Here is a 24,995-nt window from a genome sequence, read left to right as displayed (position 1 = left end):
AGGGATTAAGATGAGGTTAAGGAAGTTTATACATTAAGGGGGCTAGACAAAGTTTGAGAAATAAGACCTTCTGTTGAAAATAATGAGACTAAGGACACAGTTATTGTAAGGAGCTCAGTGTAACATAACCACAAACCACAGCACTCATTCTGAACAGCTATCCACATGGCGTGGGAACTCAGGATGGGTGTGTGTGATAATGGATATGGGTAGCTTTTTGAATGATAAAATATATTAAACTTAAGATTGTTATGATCATCATATATCTTTGTGAGAACATTAAAAATCAGTGAACGGTATACTTTAAAACGGAATTTTATGGCACGTAAAGTTTCTCTAAATATTTTTAACAAATCATAAGATAGGAAAGCTATTTCTCCATTAACACAATCACATACAACATTACGAAACATCACAGGCAACACTGTAATACAGCTTTCTTAGGTTAGGAAGCAAAAGGAACATGGAGAACCCCCATTTACCCTAAGACCAGCATCTTCAAATTGAGACCTCAGTTCCTGATACATGAAAGAGATATTTAATAGGACAAATACTGCATAGTGCCAATGTTGTAAAACAGGATTGACATAAGGGTTGGGGAGGGGAGACAGAGAAAGATGGGACAAATGATTTATACTGCACTGAAACAGATGAGAGAGAGAGAACTGTTTAAAAGGGATATATGATCATGTATTATTATCATGACATGAGTCCAGAATGAACTGGAGAGGACTTAGGGGGAGGGATTGTATAACAAGGAAAGAATTTTTATTTTACTTTTCAAAGAAAAGAACCAACTGGAGGGGAGGGGTGGGCAGGGAGAAAAGTGCAACAATGAATGAATGGAAATCCAAAATCCCTGTATATTTCATTAAAATTAATAATAAAAAATTGCAAAAAAAGATATTTAATCACAAAACACCAAACCAAGCAAAAAGGTTCCATATTGTACAACAGTGCCAACTCACACGTTTTCTAAGAAAGGCTACATGACACAGTATGAATAGCACAGGTTTTGCAGTGAAATATCTGAGTGCTAATAATGGTGGCTCAGTGTCATGTGTCACCTACAGGAAGTTAGGCAGATAACCGAGTCTCACGTTTCTCTCCTGAAAACCAGCAAGCACATGATGTCAGGGCACTACAAGTATTAAGACACGTACAAAGCACCACACTCACTGTTAATCAAGTCGGAACTGACTCACAGCTGACCCTCTAGCAGGTTTTCAGACAGTGATAATCATACAGGAAGACAATGCCCATCTGTCACACAGTGGGCAGCCAATGAATTCAAACTCTCTGCCTTTGGGTTGGCGGTGCAACTCCTTACCCGATAGGCCACCAGAGCTCCCGACCACAGCAGATAGTTTTTTAAATAGATTCTATTATTTTGAGTCCTAGGTTTCTGACAAACTTGAAAATAACGAATAGCTGACTCTTCGTGGGTTTTTGGGAGGCAGCACAGCACACCGGGGGGAGAGTGTTCATCTCTCTCCCACAGAGGTGCTGGCAGATTTGAACTGCTACAGACGCTGCTGTTGGGTTAGCACAGCAACTAACTCCCTACAGACTTTGCCACTAGTCTCCTTTGTGTAGTATTGTTTTTGAAGAATGTGTCCATATTTAAGTTTTCTTAAGTCTCCGAAGGAAATAAAAAAATACAAACTTCTATACAGATCATGTTCATTCTACCCATATGCTGTACTCATTAAATAATGAAAATCAAACTAGCTGCAGTGGAGCAGAGTCTAACTACTAACCCCACGAGAGAGCTTTCTGGTTGGCTATCTGGCTGGAAGGGAGCCCTGGTGGTGGTGGTTGTAGAAAAGCTGTGATGTTAACCCAGAAGATGCAGTTCCTGCCTGGGTGGTTAAAAAACCCCTAGCAGCTCTGCGGGTAAATGGCAGGCAGTCTCCTCCCCTGCGACCTGTAAACTCACTGACTTCAGTCATGAATTGGCTCCAACTTGCCAGCAGAAAGTGAAGGAGGAGTCTGTCAGAAGTAGATCACTAGGCTTATCTTAAAATGTACTTTTGGGCAGACATGAACCTCCAACTTTTTAGACAGCAGCCAAGCCTGAATTGACCATGTATACCTCTCAGGACTCCTATTAAACTGCCACGTTAAAGTCCAGCAATAGGGCTTTGGAAGTCACAGTTCATCAACAAAAAAGGTTCATTGTGAAAATGAAAAGACTGGGGAAGCTATTGCTGCCAGTTTAGGGCCTATGTCAGGAAAAGGAAGTCTTACTCATAAACAGTGCCACCCAAAGGTAATAAAGGAGGTCAGAATTGCTTCCGCTGTGGAACGCTGGGCCACCAGAGCAGTCACAGATGAGAGCCACAGATAGGCAAGGGAGTAGAGAGGAAGCTCCCACTCACTTGCTTTAAGTGTGGATCTGAAGGACACTTGGCCAAGGGTGGCCCACATCAGGTCCTCGTGGCAGACAGAACTGACAGGCCCCAGCTCCCAGCTGGAAACAAAGGAGGACGCTTCAAGATTTAGATCCTCCCAGAAGAGCTGTGGGTGAGCATTAACATTGCTGTTGTTGTTGTTATGTGCCATCGAGTTGCTTGCGACTCATAGCGACCCTATGTACAAGAGCTCTATATGTTCTTATATCCTGTGCCAACCCAGCCATCTCAAATGCACCTATTCCCACCTCTCTAGTCACAGAACCGATCCATCTCATCAAAGGTCTTCCTCTCCTTCACCGCCCCTCCACTCTGCCAAACATGATGTCCTTCTCCAAGGACCAGTCCCTCCTTGCAACATGCCCAAAATATGTCAGACAAAGCTTCAGAATCCTTGACTCCAGGGAACATTCTGGCTTTACCCTCTCCAGGACAAACCTGTTTGTTCTCCTAGCAGTCCATGGTATATTCAACACTCTTCTCCAGCACCAGAGCTCAAAGGCATCAATCCTCTTTCTATCAACCCTATTCACTGTTCAACTCTCTGATGCATAGCACGTAACTGCGAAGACTATAGCCTGGATCAGGCACACCTTAGTCTCCAGCCTGACATCGTTGCTCTTCAGTACTCTTGAGAGGTCCCTCACAGCTGACTTTCCAAATGCAATCTGTCTCTTGATTTCCTGGCTGCTGTTACCAAGAGTGTTGACTGTGGAGCCAAGTAAACTAAAACTGTTAACTATCTCAATCTCTTCACCTTCCATACTGATGCTGCCAATTGGCCCAGTGGTTAGAATATTTGTTTTCTTGATGTTGAGCTTCAGTCCATATAGGAGGCTGTAGTCCTTGATCTTCTGCAGCAAGCGCTTCAGGTCCTCCTCAGTTTCAGCAAGCAGGGTTTTGTCATCTGCATAACGCAGGTTGCTGATGATTCTTCCACCAATCCTGATGCCACATTCCTCTTCATATAGCCCAGCATCTCAGATGATCTGTTCTGCATACAGATTGAAAAGGTACGGAGACAGAATACATCCCTGATGAACCCCCTTCCTGATTTTGAACCCTATAGTGTCTCCTTACTCTGTTCTGACAACTGCCTCTTGGTCCAAGTATAAATTTCCCATTAGCACAATCACATGTTCTGGGATTCCCATTCTTCTGAGAGTCAGCCACAGCTTAACATTACTGGTAAGTATATTCGTTTTCTCCTGGATACAAGAGCCTACTATTTGGTCCTAAAAGCCTTCTGAGGTCCCAACTCTTCTCACTATTTCTTAGTTGTTGGAATTGACGGAAAACCTCATAAGCAGTTCCTTACTTCACCTCTGCCTTGCATGCAGACTTCTGATTTGCTCCAGGACTTAAGAACAATAAATGACATAGTTGAGCCTCTACCATCTTGTGGTTCCTAACCTTTATACTATAATAGACAAAGTGCCAGTCAATAGGCCTTTTATTTTAAGAACTACCTTCCCTCTGTAACTTGATTTGTGCCACTATTAGAACCTCTATTTGGAATATTATTGCTTTTTATGTTTTGACTCATGTACTTTTAACTTATTAGTTAAATTTGTGTCTTCCAGGCTGTAATAGTTCCATGATACATCTGCAAGGATATGAACATGTACGGCTAAGAACAATTGATAACAGTGCATCTAAATTCCAAAATCAATCATCCCAATAGTCTACATGTTTCCTATTGCCAAAGGGGCCCTTTAGAGTAGTGAGAGAAGATCTTCACCCTGAAACCTACAGCATCCCTTTTCAGCAGGAAATAGCTAAGAGAATACGCCGTCCCCTTTTCCTTATGAATCAGGGAGGAGTGACAGGGAATGGCAAAGGACACACTGACAAAGGAGATTAATCAGAACTGGCTTTGACAAGCACTGTGGCAATGGGACAATTAAAACAGACTTTCAAGGGGGGAAAAAAGAGGAACGAATTGGGGATGAGAGTAGAGAAAATAATGCAACAATGAATGAATGGAAACTCAAAATCTCTGTAAATGTGCATTAGAATTAATAAAATTTAATAAAAAAAGAAAATGAAAAGATCTGGAAGATATTTAAGGTAATCAGTAATTAAAAATAAAACTCTGGTGACTTAAGAGGAAAAAAGCTGTACTACAAGCTCAGAGTTACATAGTACCAGCTACTCTTGAGGGAGAAAGATGAGTTATCTCTTCCCATGTAAATTACTGTCTCTGAACACCTGCTATGAGTCAGTTACAAGTTGGTTCCAACTCAACAACAACAATACTATGATTTACAATCATGAAAATACTGACATTCAAAGACAATAAAAAGATTAATGTAATTGTATGGAGGATGTGGGCTTAAGATCTCCCGCAATTTTCCCTAGTCCAAAAAAGAAGGGATATCTTTATATCCTGAACTTAAAAAAGGAGACTGTTTAATCTAAGAGGCTTATGTATCCAACAGTCCTACATACAGGCCTCACCCTCATTAAAAGTAGGCCGAGTGCATTCTTGGTATTGCACAAAACTTGGAATTATGTGCATTTCTCTACTGAATTAAGCCAGGCAAACACTCACTTGAGAAACTGGCTCTTGGCTGTACTTGGGTCACCAACAATGCAAACATTGATGTCTCCTCGAAGAGAGGTCCCTTCCCCTGTTGTCTTTGGAACACCACCAAAGAGCATCAAGAGGACACCTCGCTTTACTTCATCATTACCTGAAATAAAAAAACAAGTCATTCTCAACATTAAACAATTCCACTAGAAATCATAAAGTAAAGTTAATAAATATTAGCTACAACAGAGAGCGGAAGCAAAGTTTTTGAGACTGGAGTGAACAAAGCTGGCTTTTGGTCTTGGATCTTGCTCTGGAAACTTAATCCATCATCCTTTTTTTGTTCAGTTTACCAATGGGCCAATCTTAAGGCCTAGCTGGGAGATCCAGTGGCCCAGTGGTTACAGCACTTAACTTTCAACTAAAACCCATTCTATGGGAGAAAGATGGGGTAGAATACAAGGTCTGCAAAGATCATGGCTTTACAAAGGCCACATCCAGGGCAGAACCACTATGCTAGAGCGTCAGCTTGAGTCAGGGTCTACTTGATGGCAAGCTACAAGCTTCATGTTCTGTTTTAAGGACTATTTTTTCACTCAAAGTCCTCCCTGGTGTTCAATCCTCAAATGAACTAAGCCTACTATAGTCACACTCAAGTTTATCCTTTCAGATGCTAGGCCTTAGAGTTTATCAAGAGTAATCTGTTTGAAGGGCACGACCACGGCCCTTTTCTATCATTCTGAAACCTACTGAATGTATGCGACATGCTAGCTGAACTGCTATCGGTTATGTAAGACGCTAAAGGCAAATTATGGCTGCTTCTAAGCACTTACAAATCCAATGTAAGGAAATAACTAAAAAAGAACATTATCTTTGGAAAATGTGCTATTAAAAGAAAATTAACCTACAGGTCTTTCCAGGCACACCATGAACAAAGTATTGACCGGAGGCAATTGGAAAAAAAATCTATTTCACAAACAAAACTCTTGTCAAATACCAATGAAGCAAAACTGTCTCTGGAGTGGTGGCTTTTAAATTATCTATGAATTCTTTGATATTCCTCCTAGCTTACTGCTCTTTAGGAGTGGACTCAAGTTAGTGACTTGCTCCTAGCAGAGCACAGGGGCAGATCAGGTGGGTCACCTCTGCCACCAGGTCACGAGAGCCACCACATTACATTTCTTTCAGGTTCGCTCTCTTGGGTTGCTGGCTCTGGAAAAACCTAGCTGCCATGTTGTAAGGATACTTCAACAGCCCTTAAAAGAGGCCCACGTAGCAAGAAATTAGGGCAGCAATAACAATAATAGTTAATTTTAGTTAATTTCTGGGGGATGGAGGAAAAGCAGCACAAACATACTAACATATACTCACCGTAAAGGAAGATATTTTAAAATAGGAAAGAATTTATATAAAGAATGGATTTAACTGCCATTTTACTGATCAAGTATTTAGCTAAGGGGGCATTACTTTAAAAAACATACACACAAAACAACTATGAGATATCATCTCACCTCAGTAACAATAGCAAAATTTAACAGAGGAGCAAACATCAAATGCTGGCAAGGTTGTGGAGAAATTGGAACCCTAATTCACTGTTTGTGAGAGTGTAAAATGGTGCAACCACTATGGAAGGCAGTATGTAGCATTCTTAAAAAGTTGGATATAGAAATACCATTTGACCCCGCAATTCCACTACTGGGAGTTTACCCTAAAGAAATCATAACTGCCACCCAAGCAGATATATGCACACCCACGTTTACTGCGGCTGTGTTCGCAATAGCAAAGAACTGGAAACAAGCCAAATGCCCATCAACAAACAAATGGATAGAGAATGGTATATTCACACTATGGAAAACTATGCAACACTGAAAAACAAGGAAATCATGAAATTTTATGCAAAATAGATGACCCTGGAGGACATTATACTGAGTGAAGTATCTCAGTCACAAAAGGACAAATACTGCATAGGGCCACTGTTGTAAAACGGGACTAACATTAGGGTTGAGGGAAGACAGAAAAGGAGGGGAGGAATGATGTAGATTCCATTGGAACAGATGAGGGAGAGAAAGATTTCAAAGGGATATATGAATGGGTATTCTTGTCATTACAGAAGTCCAGAGTGAAGGCTGCATAGTGGAGTGGACTGCATAGTGGAGTGGGGGAAGGGACTGAATAACAATGAAAGAGTTTTTCTTTCTTTTCAGGAGAAGAGTGAATTGGGGGTAGGGGGTGGGCAGGGAGAAAAGTGAATAACTGGAAACCCAAAGTGTTTGTAAACTTTCATTAAAATTAATTAAAAATAAAAAATAAACCCCAACCCCCCAAAAAACATATACAGCAGATGGAGGAATATAAAAGGAAAGCTTTATATGAAAACTGAAAAGTCAAGCACAAAAAGGGGATTGAATAAATGACAGTGAGCAGCTGCTACCCAGGGATAATATGTGAGAGTGCCAAAGGCCTGTGCATAAATAGCCAAGAAAACCCACCAAACCACCACTCTAGAAAATGAAAGGAGACACCAAGAAATAAAGGAGAAAAGTCAGGAGACTAATTTGGCTACACAGTGGAATGTACTCCTGTTTAGTTCTGGCCCTCAAAACACAAACATATAGACCTCTTACCATGGATAGTGGGAAATAGGCTGGTACAAAGGTTGTGGTATAGGTTTTTATCTTGACTCATTTCAAACACCTTCTCCCACTCCTTCACAGTCATCTGGTTTTTAATGCTCTCTGCTGTCTGCTCCTCATCTCGGAGCTCTTTCCCTCCAAACTGAGGAGCAAGGAAAAAGGGAAAAAAGTATTAGAAAAAGTAGCAGCTAAAACGTGACTACAAAAGGAGGAACTTTAAGGCAAAATACACCTGGGCGATCAAACTCGGAATCTGATTAAAGTTTTAAAATCCTCAAACTACTAAGGTCTTTGATAAACAAGATACTTAAGGGTTTATCATTTGGGCAGTGAATGAAAAAACCAAACAATGCTAACAACACCATTTTATAATGCTACTTAAATGAATCTGGATGCTTGAGAGATGAGTGAGATCAGAATGCTAATGATATGAAAAAGTACAAGAACTAACAGTGTATTAAGTTCATCCTTTTTCTATTACTTGAATTCGTTTCCACAACTTTTCCCCACTCAGGATACAAAATAAAGTTTAAGGGAACTGTAATCCAGAGTCCATCACACTCACAAAGACTTTATTTCTCAGATTAATAAATCTATTTAAACCTCTTTCAGGAGGATGACCAAAAGCATACTTTAAACTTTAACCTCCCCCTCACCGCCTACATCAATTAGCTCGCTCTGGATGTTCCTGAAGCCTCGAGGGTTGAGTTTCTTAGGTATCACCATTCTGTTAAGACTCACCCTTGGGTTGGTTGGTGCAACACTACAGGCAAGAAAGACCAGCCTGTAAGAAAGGTCTCTGACACCAAGAGCCCGGAGGCCTCGGATGCCTTCGGTTTCATAGCCATCCACACCACTGACGCGCGAGTTTGTTTCTGCACGTGCCCCTGAAAGAGTCAACAAGAGGCTGTTTCACAGCCAACTCTAAAATACCGGAGGTGCTGAGTACAAAAATCACTCAAATGAATAAAATCTTTAAATCCTAACATTTCATGTAGGCTTTGAAAGCTTTCTGATCATCACGTTTTGTATAAGATCAATTAATTCTTATTCTCACATGCTGCCCTATGATCAGTAGCAAAAAAGAAGACACCCGCCCCCCCTCCCCCCGCCCCCAAAAAAGTATGCATGGAGCAAACAACTGAATTCAGGCAACTGTAGAGTTGCTAAGCCTGAGCCAGAGACACCCACCTGGTGTGCTAAGTTTGGAGACATCAGGTACAACAATCAGGGTCCCTGTAAAGTCACACTTGTCCCCAGCTTGAGCTGACTCGACAGCTTCAGCTCTCAGGATCACTTCTAAACTGCGAGGGATACTCCCTCGAGGAAGCTCAGCTTGAGTCTCTTGAATCCGAACCTATAATACAAATGAGTGGTCAAAAATGAGAAGAGATCTCTTTCAAATGTGACCTAAAACAACTGCCACAAATACAAACATTTACTAAACTATCATCATTTCTGGTCTTTGACACAGACCAACATTCATCCTAAAAATTCTCCAAGTAAAATTATCTCTATATGCATATGTTATGATAGTATATTTAGAAAACCCTAAAGATTCAGCAAGAAAACAATTGGACATTGTTGACCAATTCAACAAAGAAGCAGGATACAAGATCAACATACAAAAACCAGTTGGATTCCTCTACAGTGACAAAGAGAATATTGAAATGGAGCTAAGAAAAACAGTAATCAATTATAATATCTAACTACAGGATGAAATACTAGGAAATAAAGAAATAAACTAGAGACATAAAAGACCTATACAGAGGACAAGAAACAGAGAGAGATCTGGAGAAACAGAAAAATATACCATGCTTATGGATACGAAGACTCAATATCGTGAAAATGACAATACTACCAACGGCAATCAACCTAAAAGTTCAATGCAATTTCAATACAGATACCAACTCCATTCTTCAACAAGATGGAAATGACAATTGCTAATTTTATCTGGAATGGAAAGAGACCCTGAGTAAGTAAAACACTACTGAAAAAGAGAAACAAAGTAGCTAGTATCACACTCACTAATCTCAAATTCTACTACACAGTGGTGGTCAAGATCACATGGTACTTGAAATAAAAAAAAAAAAACCCAAACAAACCCAAAACCAAACCAAAACAAAACCCAAAACAACAGCACGGTACCGGCAAAGCAACAAACACATAGATTAATGGAAAAGAATTGGGAACCCTGAAGTCAGCTCTTCCACCTGTGGTCAAACGCTCTTTGACAAGGAGACAAAATCAGTTAAGTTGGAAAAGGAGACAAACTCAGTTACTTTGGAAAAGGATAGTCTCTTAAACAAATGATGTCAGCAAAATTGGAAAACCATCTGCAGAAAACTTAAGCAAGACCCATGTCTTTCACCTTAAACTAAAATAAATTCAAGGTGGATCAGGGACCTGTAAGTAAAACCAAAGACTGTAAAATTAATCAGAGAAAAGCTAGGAACAACTCTAGAAGACCTAACCCACAGCATGAACAGCCTTCCAAGCATAATGAAAAACCTACAACCAGGAGATAATAAAATAAGATGAATGAGACCGTCTAAGAATCAAATTCCTATACACATAAAAAAATTTCTTCATAGACAGAGAAAAAATATTTGGCAATGACATAGCTGATAAGGGACTTACATCTAAAATTTACAGAATACTAGAGCACCCAAACAAGAAAAAAGGTAAACAATCATAAAATGGGCACAGGATACGAACAGACAATTCACCAAGGAAGACATTCACACAGCAAACAAACATATGAAGAAATGTCCAAAATCCCTAGCTATCAGAGATGCAAATAAAAGCAACTATGAGATATTATCTCACCCCAGCAACAACAGCAAAGTTCAACAGGGCAGCAAACAACAAATGCTGGAGAGGTTGGAGAGATTGCAACTCCTACACACTGCTGGTGGGAATGTAAAATGGTATGGTACAACCACTATGGAAGACAGTCTGGCACTTTCTCAGTAAGCTGGAAATAGGAATACTATTTGACCCAGCAATCCCACTACTGGGAATATACCCTAAAGAAACAGAGTCACAATGCAAACAGATGTAAACACACCCATGTTTACTGCTGCATTATTCACAGTAGCAAAGAGATGGAAGCCATCCAAGCGCCCATCAATAAATGAATGGATAAAAAAAAAGACATCCCTATGCACATCCAAAAACTTCTCCAGTAGGGTAAAAAGGGAAGCCACTGACTGGGAAAAAGTATTCGGTAATAACATATCAGATAAGGGACTTATACCCAGAATTTATGAAATACTTGAGCACCACAACAAGATAAAGGTAAATAATCCAATAGAAAAATGGGCGCAGGATATGAACAGGCACTTCATCGAAGACGACATTCAGATGGCTAACAAGCACATGAAGAAATGCTCAAAATCCCTAGCCCTAAGAGAGATGCAAATTAAAACAACTATGAGATATCATTTCACCCCAGTCAAAATAGCAAAATTTAACAGAACAGCAAGCAACAAATGCTGGCAAGGTTGTGGAGAAACTGGAACCCTGATTCACTGTTGGTGGGAGTGTAAAATGGTGCAACCCCTGTGGAAAGCAGTATGGCGCTTTCTCAAAAAGTTGCAAATAGAGATACCATTTGACCCAGCAATTCCACTCCTGAGAATATACCCTGAAGAGACCATAGCTGACATCCAAGCAGATATATGTACACCCATGTTTATTGCAGTTTTGTTCACAATAGCAAGGAGTTGGAAACAACCTAAGTGCCCATCAACAAACGAATGGCTAGAGAAGCTGTGGTATATTCGCACAATGGAATACTATGCTGCATTAAAAAACAAGGAACTCATGCAATATTATTCAAAATGGTTGACTCTGGAGAACATTATGCTGAGTGAAATATCCCAGTCACAAAGGGACAAATATTACATGATGCCACTGTTGTAGAATGGGACTGTCCTTGGGGTTGGGGAGAGACTGAGTAAGATGGGTTCAATGATGTGTGCTGCACTGAGGCGGAGGAGGGAGGGAACTGTTTAAAAGAGATATATAACTGGGTGTTTCTGTCATCACAGGAGTCTAGAGCGAGGGCTGCATGGTGGAGGGGGCCTGGGGGGGGTTTGTGGAACAATGAAAGAATCTTTTCTTTTACTTTTCCATAATTTTTGACTCATGTACTTATAACTTGTTAGTCAAATTTGTGTCTTCTAGGTTGCAACACCCCCATGATACATCTTCAAGGATATGAACATGTATGGCCAAGCACAATCAATAAGAGTGCATCTAAATTCCAAAATCAATCTCCATAATAGTCTATGTGTTTCCTACTGCCAAAGGGGCCCTTTAGAGTAGTGAGAGAAGATCTTCACCCTGAAACCCACAGCGTCCCTTTTCAGCAGGAAGTAGCTAAGAGAATATGCCATCCCCTTTTCCTTATGACTCAGGGTGAAGTCTCTCTCAGGGAGGAGTGATAGGGAAAGGCAAAGGACACACTGACAAAGAAGATTAATCAGAACTGGCTTTGACAAGCACTGTGGCATTTGGACAAGAACAACCTGGGAGGAGGGTAGAGAGAATGGTGCAGCGGTGAATGAATGGAAACCCAAAATCTCTGTAAATGTTTATGAAAATTAATAAAATATAATTATAGAAAAAGAAAACATAGATAGCAAGCAAAAAAAAAACCATGGTAAAGGGAGCTCTGGTGGTCTAGTGGCAAGAAGCTGCACAGTTGGAATCTACCATATGCTTCACTGGAGAAGGAGGGGGAATCTCCTCCTGTGCCAGTTGGATCTGATTTGATGATATACAACAACAAAAAAAACCCAAAACATTTACACGATGGAATACTACATATCAATTAAAAACAATTAAATAGTGAAATATTATACAGCATGAGGAAGCCTTGAGGACATTATGCTAAGTGAAATATCTCAGTCACAAAAGGATAAATACTACTTTTATAAAATAGGATAGACATGGGGGGGATTGGAGATGGAATGGGGAAAGACTGGTTAGATAATGAACATTAGAACAGATGAGGAGAGGGACCATTCAAAAGGAATATATGACTATGCATTATATGTGTGAGAAGCTGAACACTGTGACACTGTTGTGTCAAATACGATAATGGTTACCCCATGGTGGACAGTGTTTGGTGGAGCTCACTGATTAAAACAAACTTGGAAGCAGAAGTGGCATCCACTTCCGTACATAGCTTGCCTCTGGAAACCCTATGAACCTGGAGAAAGGATGAAAGTCACGCAAGTGTCAAGGACTTTCATTCAAAGGGTCACTATGAGTCACCTACAACTCATATGGCTTTTAATAACAACAAAACGGATCACAGTAGATTGTAGACAGGGTAGAGGAAACAAGAAAACTCTAGCTTCCCTGGCCCAATAGAGACTAATGAAACCCTGAGACTATGGCCTTAGTCATGCTTCAAGTCTAGAGGGAAAAAAAAAATCCATTTTCAGTCAAACAACTGACAATCCTATAAGGTGAGCTTTGGTGGCCTAATCTGTAGATGTTATTACTCTGATAATCCAAAAGCCATATATGACTCTAGAGGTTCCAATCCACCAACAGTTTAAGGGAGAAGATGTGTAAAGCAGATAGGGAAATCCAATTGGGCCCATTTGTGTCTCTTTCCTGTGACTTTTACATATGATAAACTTGAGATAAAAGTCCACTTCGGAGTAAAAAAACTACTGTTTGGCAGTTGTGGAGGGTTGACAGACAGGGACGGGAGCAGAGATAAGTGAACTGATGGGTAAGGTAGGGCAGGATGGGAAAGGGAGCACACAGTGAGGTCACCATAGGACACTGTAAATAAGAGCGTTCTATAATCTTAATTGTTGTTATGAAACAAAATATACAAAATATATATGACTGAACTAAAACCAATTAGGGCCAGAGCCTCGGAGGTGACTTCTGCCACAGAGAACGGGAACACCGCCTCTCACAAGAGACAGCTTGTGTGACCTCCTATCAGGAGCCAGGCCAGCGGCTCACAGGACCAGGTGAAGCAAGGTGTCAACAGGAGGACCTCCGCCCATGTTACCGTTCGGAAGGGGGCCCGTGAGAAAGAATTCCTCCCACTGAAAACAGCTTTATCTACTGCTAAGACCAACCCTGCGGACTTAAAAAGAAATGAGGCGTGATCAAAAAGCTTAGCATTTGGCACTGTTCCCCGACCCGCTTCATCTTCCAGTTTCCAGCCGATAGAAAAGTCGAAAGCCATTGAACTAAAACCAATTAAAAATAGTGGGAGGGACCAAATTTATCAGTACCTTTGCTGAAAACGGAGTATTAAACTTTAACATTTTATAGTTAAAGCTTAATCTGATACTTGGACTATTTTACTCCGCTATTTTAATTCTTTTCTATTTATTAAGAAGACTGAACATCTTTGTATTAAAAATTTGAGACATTGGACTGTATTTTCTCCAAGAGCAGAGGCAAGAGAAGACTCAAAAACTGGGGAAGGAAACAGGTTACCAGTTGTACTGTCCAATAACCTTCTCTTTACTAACCTGGGATGAGAAAGGAATGGTGCCCAGCTACCATTTCTCAACATCATCATCAAGGGCTCAATATACAAATCCTGAGCCAAAGTGTGGAAGCAAATTTCAAACTCATATAAAAACCAGGCTTACAAGATGCTTGAAGAACAGGAGAACTTCCCTTATCAAATGCGTAGAAATAGTCTTTAGATCTTAACTTATCCCATGGCACTATATTTAAATAAACTATATTTAAAGAAACAATTTAATCATGTTTGTCTGGAGCATAGTACTTTTATAATAGATTTAAAGTGACAACAGTTAATCTAAAGCACAAGACAATGACTATAAGGGGCACAGAGTTTAAACTAATGATGATCAAACAACCTAGGCAGAGATATCGGTATTATACTGTGAAGTACGTACACAAGAAATATTAACATAGAAACTATCAGCAGATATATGCTGTGCTGTGTAAAGTGCCACTAAAAAGAGAATTATTTTAAAAATACATATGGTTTCCTTTTTCTCTGTTCCAAATGGCTACGTGATATATGCTGGGTTGTGTAAAGTGCCACTAAAAAGAGAATTATTTTCAAAATACATATGGTTTCCTTTTTCTGTTCCAAATGGCTACGTGAATATCTGCTCTGAATACCATCTCAAATGATATTTCTCTTGCTTTTTCAAGACAGGTTAAAATTTCTCAAAAGTACCCCACATCTTTTTTTACATTTTTATATTGGTTTGCTTACAAAGTTCATATACACTGTGTTTCACATTATCCTTCATTCACACTGTATTTCAATCATTCCCACTCATTTGAGCTATGCCCACCTGTCTTTCCAGATCCCCACTGGATCTTTCCCATTTTCTTTACCTCTCCCTCCCTCTACCCAACAAATTGTGTGACCCTAAGATTTCGCCTCTGCCCCCACCCTCATCCCATGGATCCTCATACATGTTTTACTAGTTATCTATTTCTACAATAGTGGTCTTATGCAGTATTTGTCCTTATGAGACTAAGTTAGTTCACACAGCATAATGTTTTCCAGTCTCTCACAAGCTATGTAGTATATTTTTTAAATCGTTGCTCCTGCGTGTTGTGTAGTATTCCATCGTGTGAATATATCAACATTTCTCAATTCATTTGGTTGTGGTTGGACATTTGGGCTGTTTCCATGTCCTTGCAATGGTGACTAGCGTTGCTATGAACACTGGTGTACAAATCTGTGTCAGTTCTAATTTTCTCGGGGTATATTCCTAGGAAACTCCAAACTGTGTCCCAGAGTGGCTTTATAGTACCCCTTTATCTTATACCAAATCTGCTCTTAGATCTCTCAGTCTGGATACTCTGAACTCAGAGCTATCACTGATGACCATCACCCGGTGCGGTGCTTGACATTCCAGTCACGTTGTTGTCACTCTGATTAGTCTCATCCTAATAAATTTCTCCTCCTCTAAGGATTTATCTCCAGTTATAACAAGAACTACTCTCTGAAAAGTCTAAGTTAAAAATCATTTATAAACAGACAACTGAAATGTATTAAGTTTTTGGTTTGAAAACTATAGCCACATTTGCTATTTGACCTTACACAAAAAGTGAACTTAATATTTTCTCAATAAACTATTTCAAAGGCGTAGAAATGAATTATTGGCAAAGCCTGGAACTGACCTAAACAAAAGTTAAGTACATACCTTCTGAAAATCAACAAATCTTGATTTGTTTGTATCCAGCAAGAATCTCTTCCTGTTGGCACAAACTGGATTTCGGCAGATGTTTGGTGGTGTGTATTTAAACTGCTGTTCTACATCCTTGATCACCGTTTGGCAGTCCAAGCACAAAAAAGTCCCACTGACCAGTTCTGGGTGAACAGGGTGAGTCCGGACCACCTGCCCACTGATACGTGTCAGTAAACCAATTCTGGAGGAAGTCAGTTCTCGAATTCTGTTTACAAACAAATGTGCATTAGTAAACGCTATTATTTCCCCACTAATAAAAGATTTTTATTTTAATGAGATGGTAGTCAATAATAATTTATGAGTAAAAGTATTATCAAGGGACAAGTTATTCTTTGGACTCTCCCATACAAACTATTGACTGTGTTAATTCCTAACTTGTAAGAAACATTCATAGTAATGAGAAAAACCACCAATAAAAACTAATAAAGAAGATTAAAAAGCTTAAAATTAAAAAAGAATCCAGACAACTGGAACATCCTCAAAATTAAATCTTCATGTGCATCAAAAAGATTTATTTAAAAGAGTAAATAAAAAGAGAGCCTACAGACCTTGAAAAAAACATTTGGCAATAACATACCTGACAAGGAACTCATCCCTAGAAGAATTCATCAACTCATCAAGAAAAAGATAATTATAAAATTGGCAGAGGATAAGAAAAGATTCTTCATCAAAGACATTTAGATGGTCAACAAATACATGAAGAAATGTTCAAGATCATTCTCTATTGCTGTTGCTACTGTTATGTGCCATCGAGTCAGAACCAACTCTCAGCTGTGCCTCCAGCGAGTTTTCAGAGGCTACAAATCTCAAGGGAGGAGATTGCCTATCTTCTCCCATGCAGCAGTTAGTAGATTCAAACTGCCTGTCTTTGGGTTGGCAACAGAACTTCTGATCCACTAGGATACCAGAGCTCCCACATTAGCTATCGGAGATTAGGAAAGAAAAATGGCAATAACATATCATCTCCCTCAGCAACAACAATAGCAAACAAATTCTAGCAAGGGTCTGGAGAAACGGGAACACTCATAGCCTTCTAGTGGGAATGTAAAATGAGAACAGAAATATCATTTAATCTAGCAATCTTACTATAAGGTATATATGTAAGTAAAAGCTGCTCCACGAACAGATAAATGCATATACATGTTTACTGCTGTGCTATTTACAAAGAGATGAAAATAACTCAGGTGCTCATCAATGGACAAATTACAGTAGTTACCCAATGGAGTACGACACAACACTAAAAAACCAGAAAAGTCCACCAAACCACTGCCTAACATGGCTGAACCTAGAGGCTCATGCAAAGCCTAAGTAAGGTAATCACAAAGGGCTAATATGACATAAATCCAGTTTTCTGAAATCCTGAAAAAAGGTACACATTAAAAGCAGAACCATTCTTTGAGGATTAATAGATATGGTAAGAGAGGTGTAAAAGGAATAAACCAAAAACTTGAAGGAAAAGGTAATATACAATGAGGCTGATCAGGTACTGTCATTAATGACATTCATCAATTTTAATTCACATTATTAAAATGTATATGAAGGATCAGATACTGAATTTTGGATATGTGAACATACAACATCCTCTCTAAACCTTTAAGTAAAAGATAATCTTAGCTTTTAACAATGGGGACTAGTTAAATTGTATAATATGATGTAACAAAATGTAAACCCCTAAACCACATAACCAAGCAATGAAAATATATCCTATAACAGAATGATCTTAACTTTATCAAAGGAAAAACTGTACTAAAATTTCAGAAACATGTTCTTTACTTCACAAAGCAGTGGAACATACTCTCTACGAAATAACTGCTAAAATAGGTTTCAAAGTTTTAGTATGTGATAGTTTCCCAAAGATGTCTGAACTTGTTTGATTTCTGTTTTCAAATTGGCTCACCTGACTAATGTTATTCCCAGCCACCAACTTCTCAAAAAGATATCCTAAAGTAGGACTATTCTGATAATCTGCTTCACTTAACATGTTTTTCCTCATAGGAAAACTTTTTTCTCTTACACAAAACTTTCTGGATAACTTCCACTATTCCCCCTCCCCCTATCTTTGCAACACTAGCTTATAGAACTCTTCACTATTTTTGTCACTACCATGAAAAGGTCATTTTATAACAATGTTGATTTAGTTAGAATCTACAGATAACACTGAAATCCAGAGAAGTCAAAAGCTGTTTGCAGGGAGCTCTGGTGGCCTAGTGGCAAAGAACGGCACTGCAATCCCAGAGGTACGTGCTTTGAATCCACCAGATGCTCTGCTGGAGAAAGAGGGGCAATCCCCTCCTGTAATAGTCAGATCTGATTTGATAGTACATACACAGAAAATAAAAAAAATTTAAAAAAAAATCTTTTAAAGAAAAAAAAAGTTATTTGCATGACATTAAACAGCCAGCTGGACCACAATCTACCAAGTTTTCTGATGGCCAATTAAATGGTATCCTTATTCCTGGGAGGGAACACTGGTGGCAGAGTATCTATGGAGTCATGCTACAAACTCAAAGGCCACACACCTCTCTTATAGGTTCAAGTCCACCAATGACTCCACGGGAAAAAGATGGACAATCTGCTGTATAATCTCAAAGGAGGGGTGGCCATGAATCAATCCTGACTTGTTGAGTTTAAGATGGCACAGTGTTCATATGTTGTGCTACAAATTCACCAGCTGCCATGTGAGAGATAGAAAGGCACTCTCCTCCCATAAAAACTTGTATCCTGAGAGGCCAGATGGAGGCCTGTCTTGCACTGGAGTGCCTTGATGGCAATAGCTTTGGGTTTTCACTATTTGAAAGCAGCCCTGATGGTGTGATGATTAAAGTACAGAGCTGCCAACTAAAAAATCAGCAGTTCAATTCCATAAACTGTGTTGGGACAAAGATATGACTGTCATTTCCTTAAAAGGTTATAGCTGGACTCTTCTTTCACCCTTATGCTGCTGACAGCGTGTCCTAAGGTTTGGCTTAGCTACTGTCTTCCCAAAGGTACTCTGCCCCTTTTTCTTTTTCAACTCTTTTGCACAGCCAGCCCATTTCTACCCTTCACCAACTAGGCCTCTGTTTTAGGGCCCTAATAAACCTCCTTAAAAAAAGTCTCAGAAACCCTAGTAGGCAGTTCCACTCTATACTATAGGGTTGCTGTGAATAAGAATCTATTTGAAGGCAGCTAGTTTGTTTGGTGTGATTTATACAATTTATGACCTCCACTTCTTGCAAAGGTAAGTTTCTTACTTGTGTCTGGTAGGCAGGTCTTGGAATGAAACATAAAAGTCCTTGGCCAGAGGGATTTCTTTACGGTCTTTGACGAAGGTTTTCAAGGCCCGACAAAGGTAAGGGTAAACTCTGTAAAACAAACATACAATCAACTAAAATCTTTAAAAAGCCAAATGAACTCTGAGATACCATCTCATTCCAGAAACAACAGCAAAGTTCAACAGGGCAGCAAATAAAAAATGCTGGTAAGGTTGTAGAGAGACTAGAACTCTTATTCACTGCTGGTGAGAATGTAAACTAGCAAAGCCGCTATGAAAGGCAGTCTGGTGCTTTCTCAAAATGTTGCAAGTACAAATACCTTTTGACACAGCAATCCCACTACTGGGGAATATACCTTAAAGAAACAGCTGTGAATCAAACAGATGTATGCCCACCCATGTTTACTGTTGCATTATTCACAACAGCAAAAGTGATGGAAGCAACTCAAGTCCCTGGCAAAAAAAGAATGGAGAGAATAATGGTACATTCACACAATGGAGTATTACTCAGCACTGGAAAGCAATGACACTGTAAAATATTACTCAACGTGGGTGAACCTTTAGGACATGATACTGAGCAAAATATTTCAGTCACAAAAGGACAAATAGTGCATAACACTGCTGTTGCAGAACAAGATTGACATGGGGGTTGAGAGGTGAATGGGAAGAGATAATGAGCACTATATTAGAACAGATGAGGGAAAGAACTATTTAAGAGGAATATATTACCAGGTATTTTATATATGACCAGAGGGGCATTGTAAAGTGGACTGGGGGAGGAGAAAGAAAAAGGGGGAGGAAAATGTGCAACAATGAATGAATAAATAAAAAGCCAAATGAGGCCTCCTTTCCTTAACAGGCCTGCTAAAAGCTCAGACCTAGTTTAAAGTCTAATTTTACCTAGTTACTTGCAAATCTTAAAACCTAAATATACAGCAAATTTATGCCATCTAGTCTGGGTCTGGAAGCCTCTTTCAATAAGAAGATCTAATACAAAGAAACACCAAAGATACACTGCTAACTTCATTATCTAGCATTAATCACTGAGTACACACAGCATCGGCTCCAGATGATCTATCTGAACAATCATCTTCTTTGTGCTACATTCAATACCATGGGTTTTCTCTGGAAAAATATCTCCCATTCTGATGTCAAGGCTAGTGTTATCTTTTCATGTTCCGTTTTTTATTTATAATAAATGGACAAGGGCAGGCAGGAATCTTGTGGCGATGTGAGAGGACACATCTTGTTTGACTAGGAGACAGTGTGTATATCCTCTCGATAAACAACAGCTGCAGTTGTCTGAGTAATGGGATCTGAAAGTCCTCCAAAACAGGCCCTACTTTTGGGAGACGGCACTGCTACTTGGCTGTTGCATAAGTCACGGCAGAGACCTGTCTACATCAAGTCCTGATTTCTGCCTCTCCCACTGTGGGAAGTCCTTTCTATTGCACACCTTTACCACAAACTGCTGCCCATCCCTCCAACCACTGCTGCTGGCCCAGCAACCACTATGATGGAGAATCAGCAACACATGTCTCTAATCTCCCTATGTACAAGTGAGGAGCAGGATCAGGCTTTCTTACACTTGGGTCTGCACCTCTCTTTTAAAAAAATGTTTCTCTCTTTATATAAGAATTAAAGAAGAAATCCAAGTTATTAAGTATAATATATTCCGATAATATTTCTTTAACAAATGTCCTTTAAAGGAGCTCTGGTGGCCTAGTGGCAAGAAGCTGCACTGCAATCCTAGAAGTATGTGGTTCAAATTCACCAGATGCTCTGCTGGGGAAGGAGGGACTTTGTAAAAATTTTTATTGTATTATTTTTTATGTGTACCGTCAAATCAGATCTGACTGGTACAGGAGGAGCTTGACCCCTCCTTCTCCAGCAGAGCATCTTGTGGATTTGAACTGCATACCTCTGGGATTGCAGTGCAGCGTCTTACCCCTAGGATACCAGAGCTCTCCAATAAAAAAATTTTTTTAAAAAAATTAAAAAAAAAAAAAAGTTTAAAAAAGAGCAGAAAAAAAATGTCCTTTAGCTATTCAGATGTTTTCAAGAAATTTTATGAGACATGGAAAAATGTATCATTAAAATGATAAAGGGTGCTCTATCTACAACATGATGCCAAAATTGCTTTTACAAAATTATACACACCCCCACATGTGTCAGGAGATCTTCTGGCATTTACACACTTGGAAGGTTTCTGGAACCTACTTGGGAGTGCTGGGATTACACACACACACACACACACACACACACACACTGATGAGATCTTTCCCTCCCGGTTTTTCTACAGTAAGCAAATATTTTCATTTAAGCATGCTAAGCTTTAAAGATGAAATCTGTAACAACATCCCTGCTGTATGATATCACCTGTAGAAGACTGGGACACACACAATTTTTCCAGGGCTTTGGTGTGGTAATCAAATGAACATTACAACAATAGTATTAAATACATAAAATAAGTGATCGTCTTAAAACCAGTCAAAGCTGCGTAGAAAACAAAGGTTTTCAACATTTGCATGTAAACAATATTTAGCTCTAGGAAGATGTAGGTTAAAGTGTAGAGCAGTCCTAAAATAACAAATTGTATCAAAAAGCCTCTTCTCTGAAGAGGTAAGTAACTGTTAGCCAACAACCCTCCTGTCTCACAGGGACAGGAGAAGCAGGTGCAATGTACTTAAGTCAACAGCAAGGCCCCTACCTGTAGTACTCCTCCTGAATGGTGGTAGAAAGCTGCTGGTTAAACTGTTCCAAATCCACAAAACTCACAGCCAATGTGTTTCTCTCAGGACGAATTAGCTCCTCTACCAACTGCAAGTACTTTATTTCTCCATCACTGGTCTGAAACCTGTGGACACATTAGACAGATTAAATTGAGGAGTTAAAATAAGAACCCTGGCCTTTTAATCTGATTTTCTCAAGTATACTACTATTTTTCAATCAACTAACAAAGCTCAAATGTTAAATTATTATTGTTGTTGGGTCATCTAGTCGCTTGCAACTCATAGCAACCCTATATACAAGAGAACTCATAGCAACCCTATATACAAGAGCCCTAAACCCTGCTCTCTCCTGTGCCTACCTCATTGTCTCTGACACACCCATTCCCATTACCCCAATCACTGAATCGATCCATCTCATTGAGGGTCTTCCTATTCTGAACCGTCCCTCCACTCTCCCAAACATGATGTTCTTCTCCAAGAACTGGTCCCTCCTTGCAACATGCCCAAAGTATGTCAGACAAAGCTTGTGTTAAGTGGAAGTTTGCAAAATAAATGGGGTTTTCCATCTATACCAACTACTAATTTTAGAATGAAGTTTCAATAAAGAAATTTAGGTTAAAACACTAAGATGATCCAACAAAGTGGAACTAAAAACAGATTGATCAGAACAAAAAATAAAGAGCTTTACTGACTAAGACTCAGGGAAATGAAAATATACACAGTACTGTCAGATTTCTCCTCCTCCCAAAGGGTATAATATGTTCTTCTAAATATACAGATTAGTTTTGAAACAGAACCAATCTCTCTTATAAATATAGCATGCTCTAACTCTTAAATATGTATTTGGTTATCTACACACAGAACCTTTGAAGGGGAAAACCCCCCCACAGCTGACAGAGTGACCTGCCCTGGAAATGCACGTGTTGCTCCAGTCCTAGGGCTGAAACTCACAGGAGACATAGGTGTAAACAACTAAGGATGAGAAGGGCACTTCCATTAAATGTAAGCACCAAAAACATGGTCCTGTAAAGATAATTCTGCTCGACGGACATCAAGAACGTTAAATACAAAAGTAAGCATTGATGTTCAGCCTTTAAAGATGGTAAAATTTTCAAAAAATAACAAGGATAGTAGATAGGTGTAAACAGCAGCAAAGTGAGGGGTGGTGGGAAGGGGTGTGCACAATGGAGTCTGTGGAAGATAATACATCTTATGAGGAATGTGGACTTTATTTCATGAGCAAACTTGGGTTTTCAAGAATCAATTTTTTGCCCCTCAACAATGTAGAGAGGCAATCTGTCAGCAGAATCTCTATCCACTTCATCGAGGAGGATGGTACAGTGAAGCCATTTCCTCGATTTGTTGGAGTAATTAGTGAAGACCTTTATGATGGGGGCTTGGATGGAGTTTGCTCAGTGGCTGACAGGCATGGGATTAGGGACACGTGGCAAACGGCACCTGCATACTGAAAAAAGAGATTCTTGTTATCAAAAAGGGTTATGAATGTGCCACCGAGGAGGTGTGAATCCTTAGCTGGGTTTTAGAGAGATGAGTAGCTGTCAGGCAGAGAATGACATACCCAAAGGTTCTACGGTGATTTATAGATAGTTACATGACAATCCTAAATGTTTCCATTTCCTCCGGGGGTGGGATGAGCCAAGGAAGAGTTAACAGGTGCACGGGGCCATAGACTACTGAGAGGGGAAGGAAAGGAAATGGGAGGGAACCCTGCTGGGCAGCTCACAATGTTCACACTGAAATTTTCAAACCCGCAGGTTCCCACGGAGACCGGGGGTGCCGTGACGGCAGATAGGACCCTGCCGGCCCCATCGGGGCTCTGCCAAGGACGCAAATACCTGTGTGCTTCTTGGTGAAGGCCGCCGGGTCCACCTGGGCAACCTATCTTCCCAGAACCCGTTTCCGCACAGGTAACGAGCGAGGGAGCCCTGAGACCTAGTGGTAAGGAGCTGCACTGCAACAGAGTGGCTAAAGGTTCGAATCTCCACTAGCTGCTCTTGGGGAGAAGAACAGGCACTAACATCCCCTGCGGCTCACTGTCTCTGAAACCCGCTGCAGGCTCATCTATGAGTCTGTTTCAAGGCAAAGGTGCACACCACCACCCACCCTACTCCCTGCGCCGTAACGCTCAGGGTATCGTGCACGAGACATGGCTTTACTCCCAGAGCCAGCCCAACTCCATGCACGCGCTAGGGACCACAAAGGGGCCCGGAGGCGGTCCCACTGGGCTTCACTAGGCGGCGCGAACCCTCCGTGCAGGGATACCCGGGCGGGGGGCGCACGGCGGCCGGCTTTTGGCGGGGAGGCGCGGTGCCCGCGGGGGATGGGAGCCCGCGGCCCCGGGGAAGGCCTGCGCGTCGGCCCACTTACTCCTCCAAGAAATCCAGGAACAGTTTCTGGCACTTCTCGGCCACTTCGTCGCGGACTTCCAGGTGCTGGGAGCCAGCGACCGGCTCTGCTGTCGCCGCAAGGTCCATCACTGGCCGGAGCTGGGGCGCACAAACAGACACCCGGGCACCACGAGCTGCTTCTCCAAGGACCCTGCAGCTCAGCGCGCGCGGCAGCCGCTTCCGCCCCGCCGGACCGCCCGAGCCAATCGCAGCGCAGGAGCTCCGAGATTTCGCGCCAAACTTGCCCAATGAGTAGCTGCTTCTCTCGAGTCTCCTCCCAATGTGCAAGGATTTCGCGCCAAATGCAAAGACCTCCCGGAGCAGTGGCTTGCTTGTACGCCTGCGCAGTGTGTGTGGGGGGGGTGTGGGGTAGGGTGGCTACTGCAGCCCGTTTGAAAGCTTGCGTCTTTGTCTGATTGGTAGTTGTTGTTATGTGCCGTCGAGTCGCCTGCGACTCAAAGAGACCAGAGGGTACAATAGCTCTGAACCCTGTCCTATCCTGAGCCAATCTCACTGTCTCCTAATACCCGCACCGATTACCCCAGTCACTGTGTCAATGTATCCTGGGTCTTCCTTTACTGCAGTCTCTTCACCCTTCCAAGCATGATGTCCTTCTTCAAGGACTGGTTCTTCTTGGCAACATGCTCAAAGTCCATGAGATGTTGTTGTTGTTATGTGTCGTCGAGTCGCTTGTGACTCTTGATTCCACATTACATTTAGCTATGGGTCTATTACAACTAGAGGGTACATAACAACAACACAATGTTTACATTATTCCCAGTCATGCAAAA

At 40.7% G+C, this 24,995-nt stretch overlaps 1 protein-coding gene across 1 annotated transcript in view; it reads right to left on the bottom strand.

Annotated features, from left to right (window-relative positions):
• Positions 1-24,291, bottom strand: part of MCM6 (minichromosome maintenance complex component 6) — a 60,612-nt gene extending 36,321 nt beyond the window's left edge. The window contains exons 1-8 of the mRNA XM_006880731.1: positions 24,185-24,291; positions 21,775-21,921; positions 19,045-19,155; positions 15,767-16,016; positions 8,772-8,937; positions 8,322-8,467; positions 7,572-7,722; positions 4,969-5,110 (exon numbers count right to left, since the gene is read on the bottom strand). Coding sequence (XP_006880793.1) covers positions 4,969-5,110; positions 7,572-7,722; positions 8,322-8,467; positions 8,772-8,937; positions 15,767-16,016; positions 19,045-19,155; positions 21,775-21,921; positions 24,185-24,291 — 1,220 coding nt within the window. The remainder of the gene's footprint in view (positions 1-4,968; positions 5,111-7,571; positions 7,723-8,321; positions 8,468-8,771; positions 8,938-15,766; positions 16,017-19,044; positions 19,156-21,774; positions 21,922-24,184) is intronic.
• Positions 24,292-24,995: the final 704 nt, after the last annotated feature.

The sequence above is a fragment of the Elephantulus edwardii genome, unplaced genomic scaffold, assembly GCF_000299155.1.
Source record: "Elephantulus edwardii isolate Elephantulus edwardi_28Jun2011 unplaced genomic scaffold, EleEdw1.0 scaffold00010, whole genome shotgun sequence".
Taxonomy (NCBI): domain Eukaryota; kingdom Metazoa; phylum Chordata; class Mammalia; order Macroscelidea; family Macroscelididae; genus Elephantulus; species Elephantulus edwardii.
The sequence above is the reverse complement of the archived record's forward strand: the minus strand, read 5'-3'. Positions and strand labels throughout refer to the sequence as shown.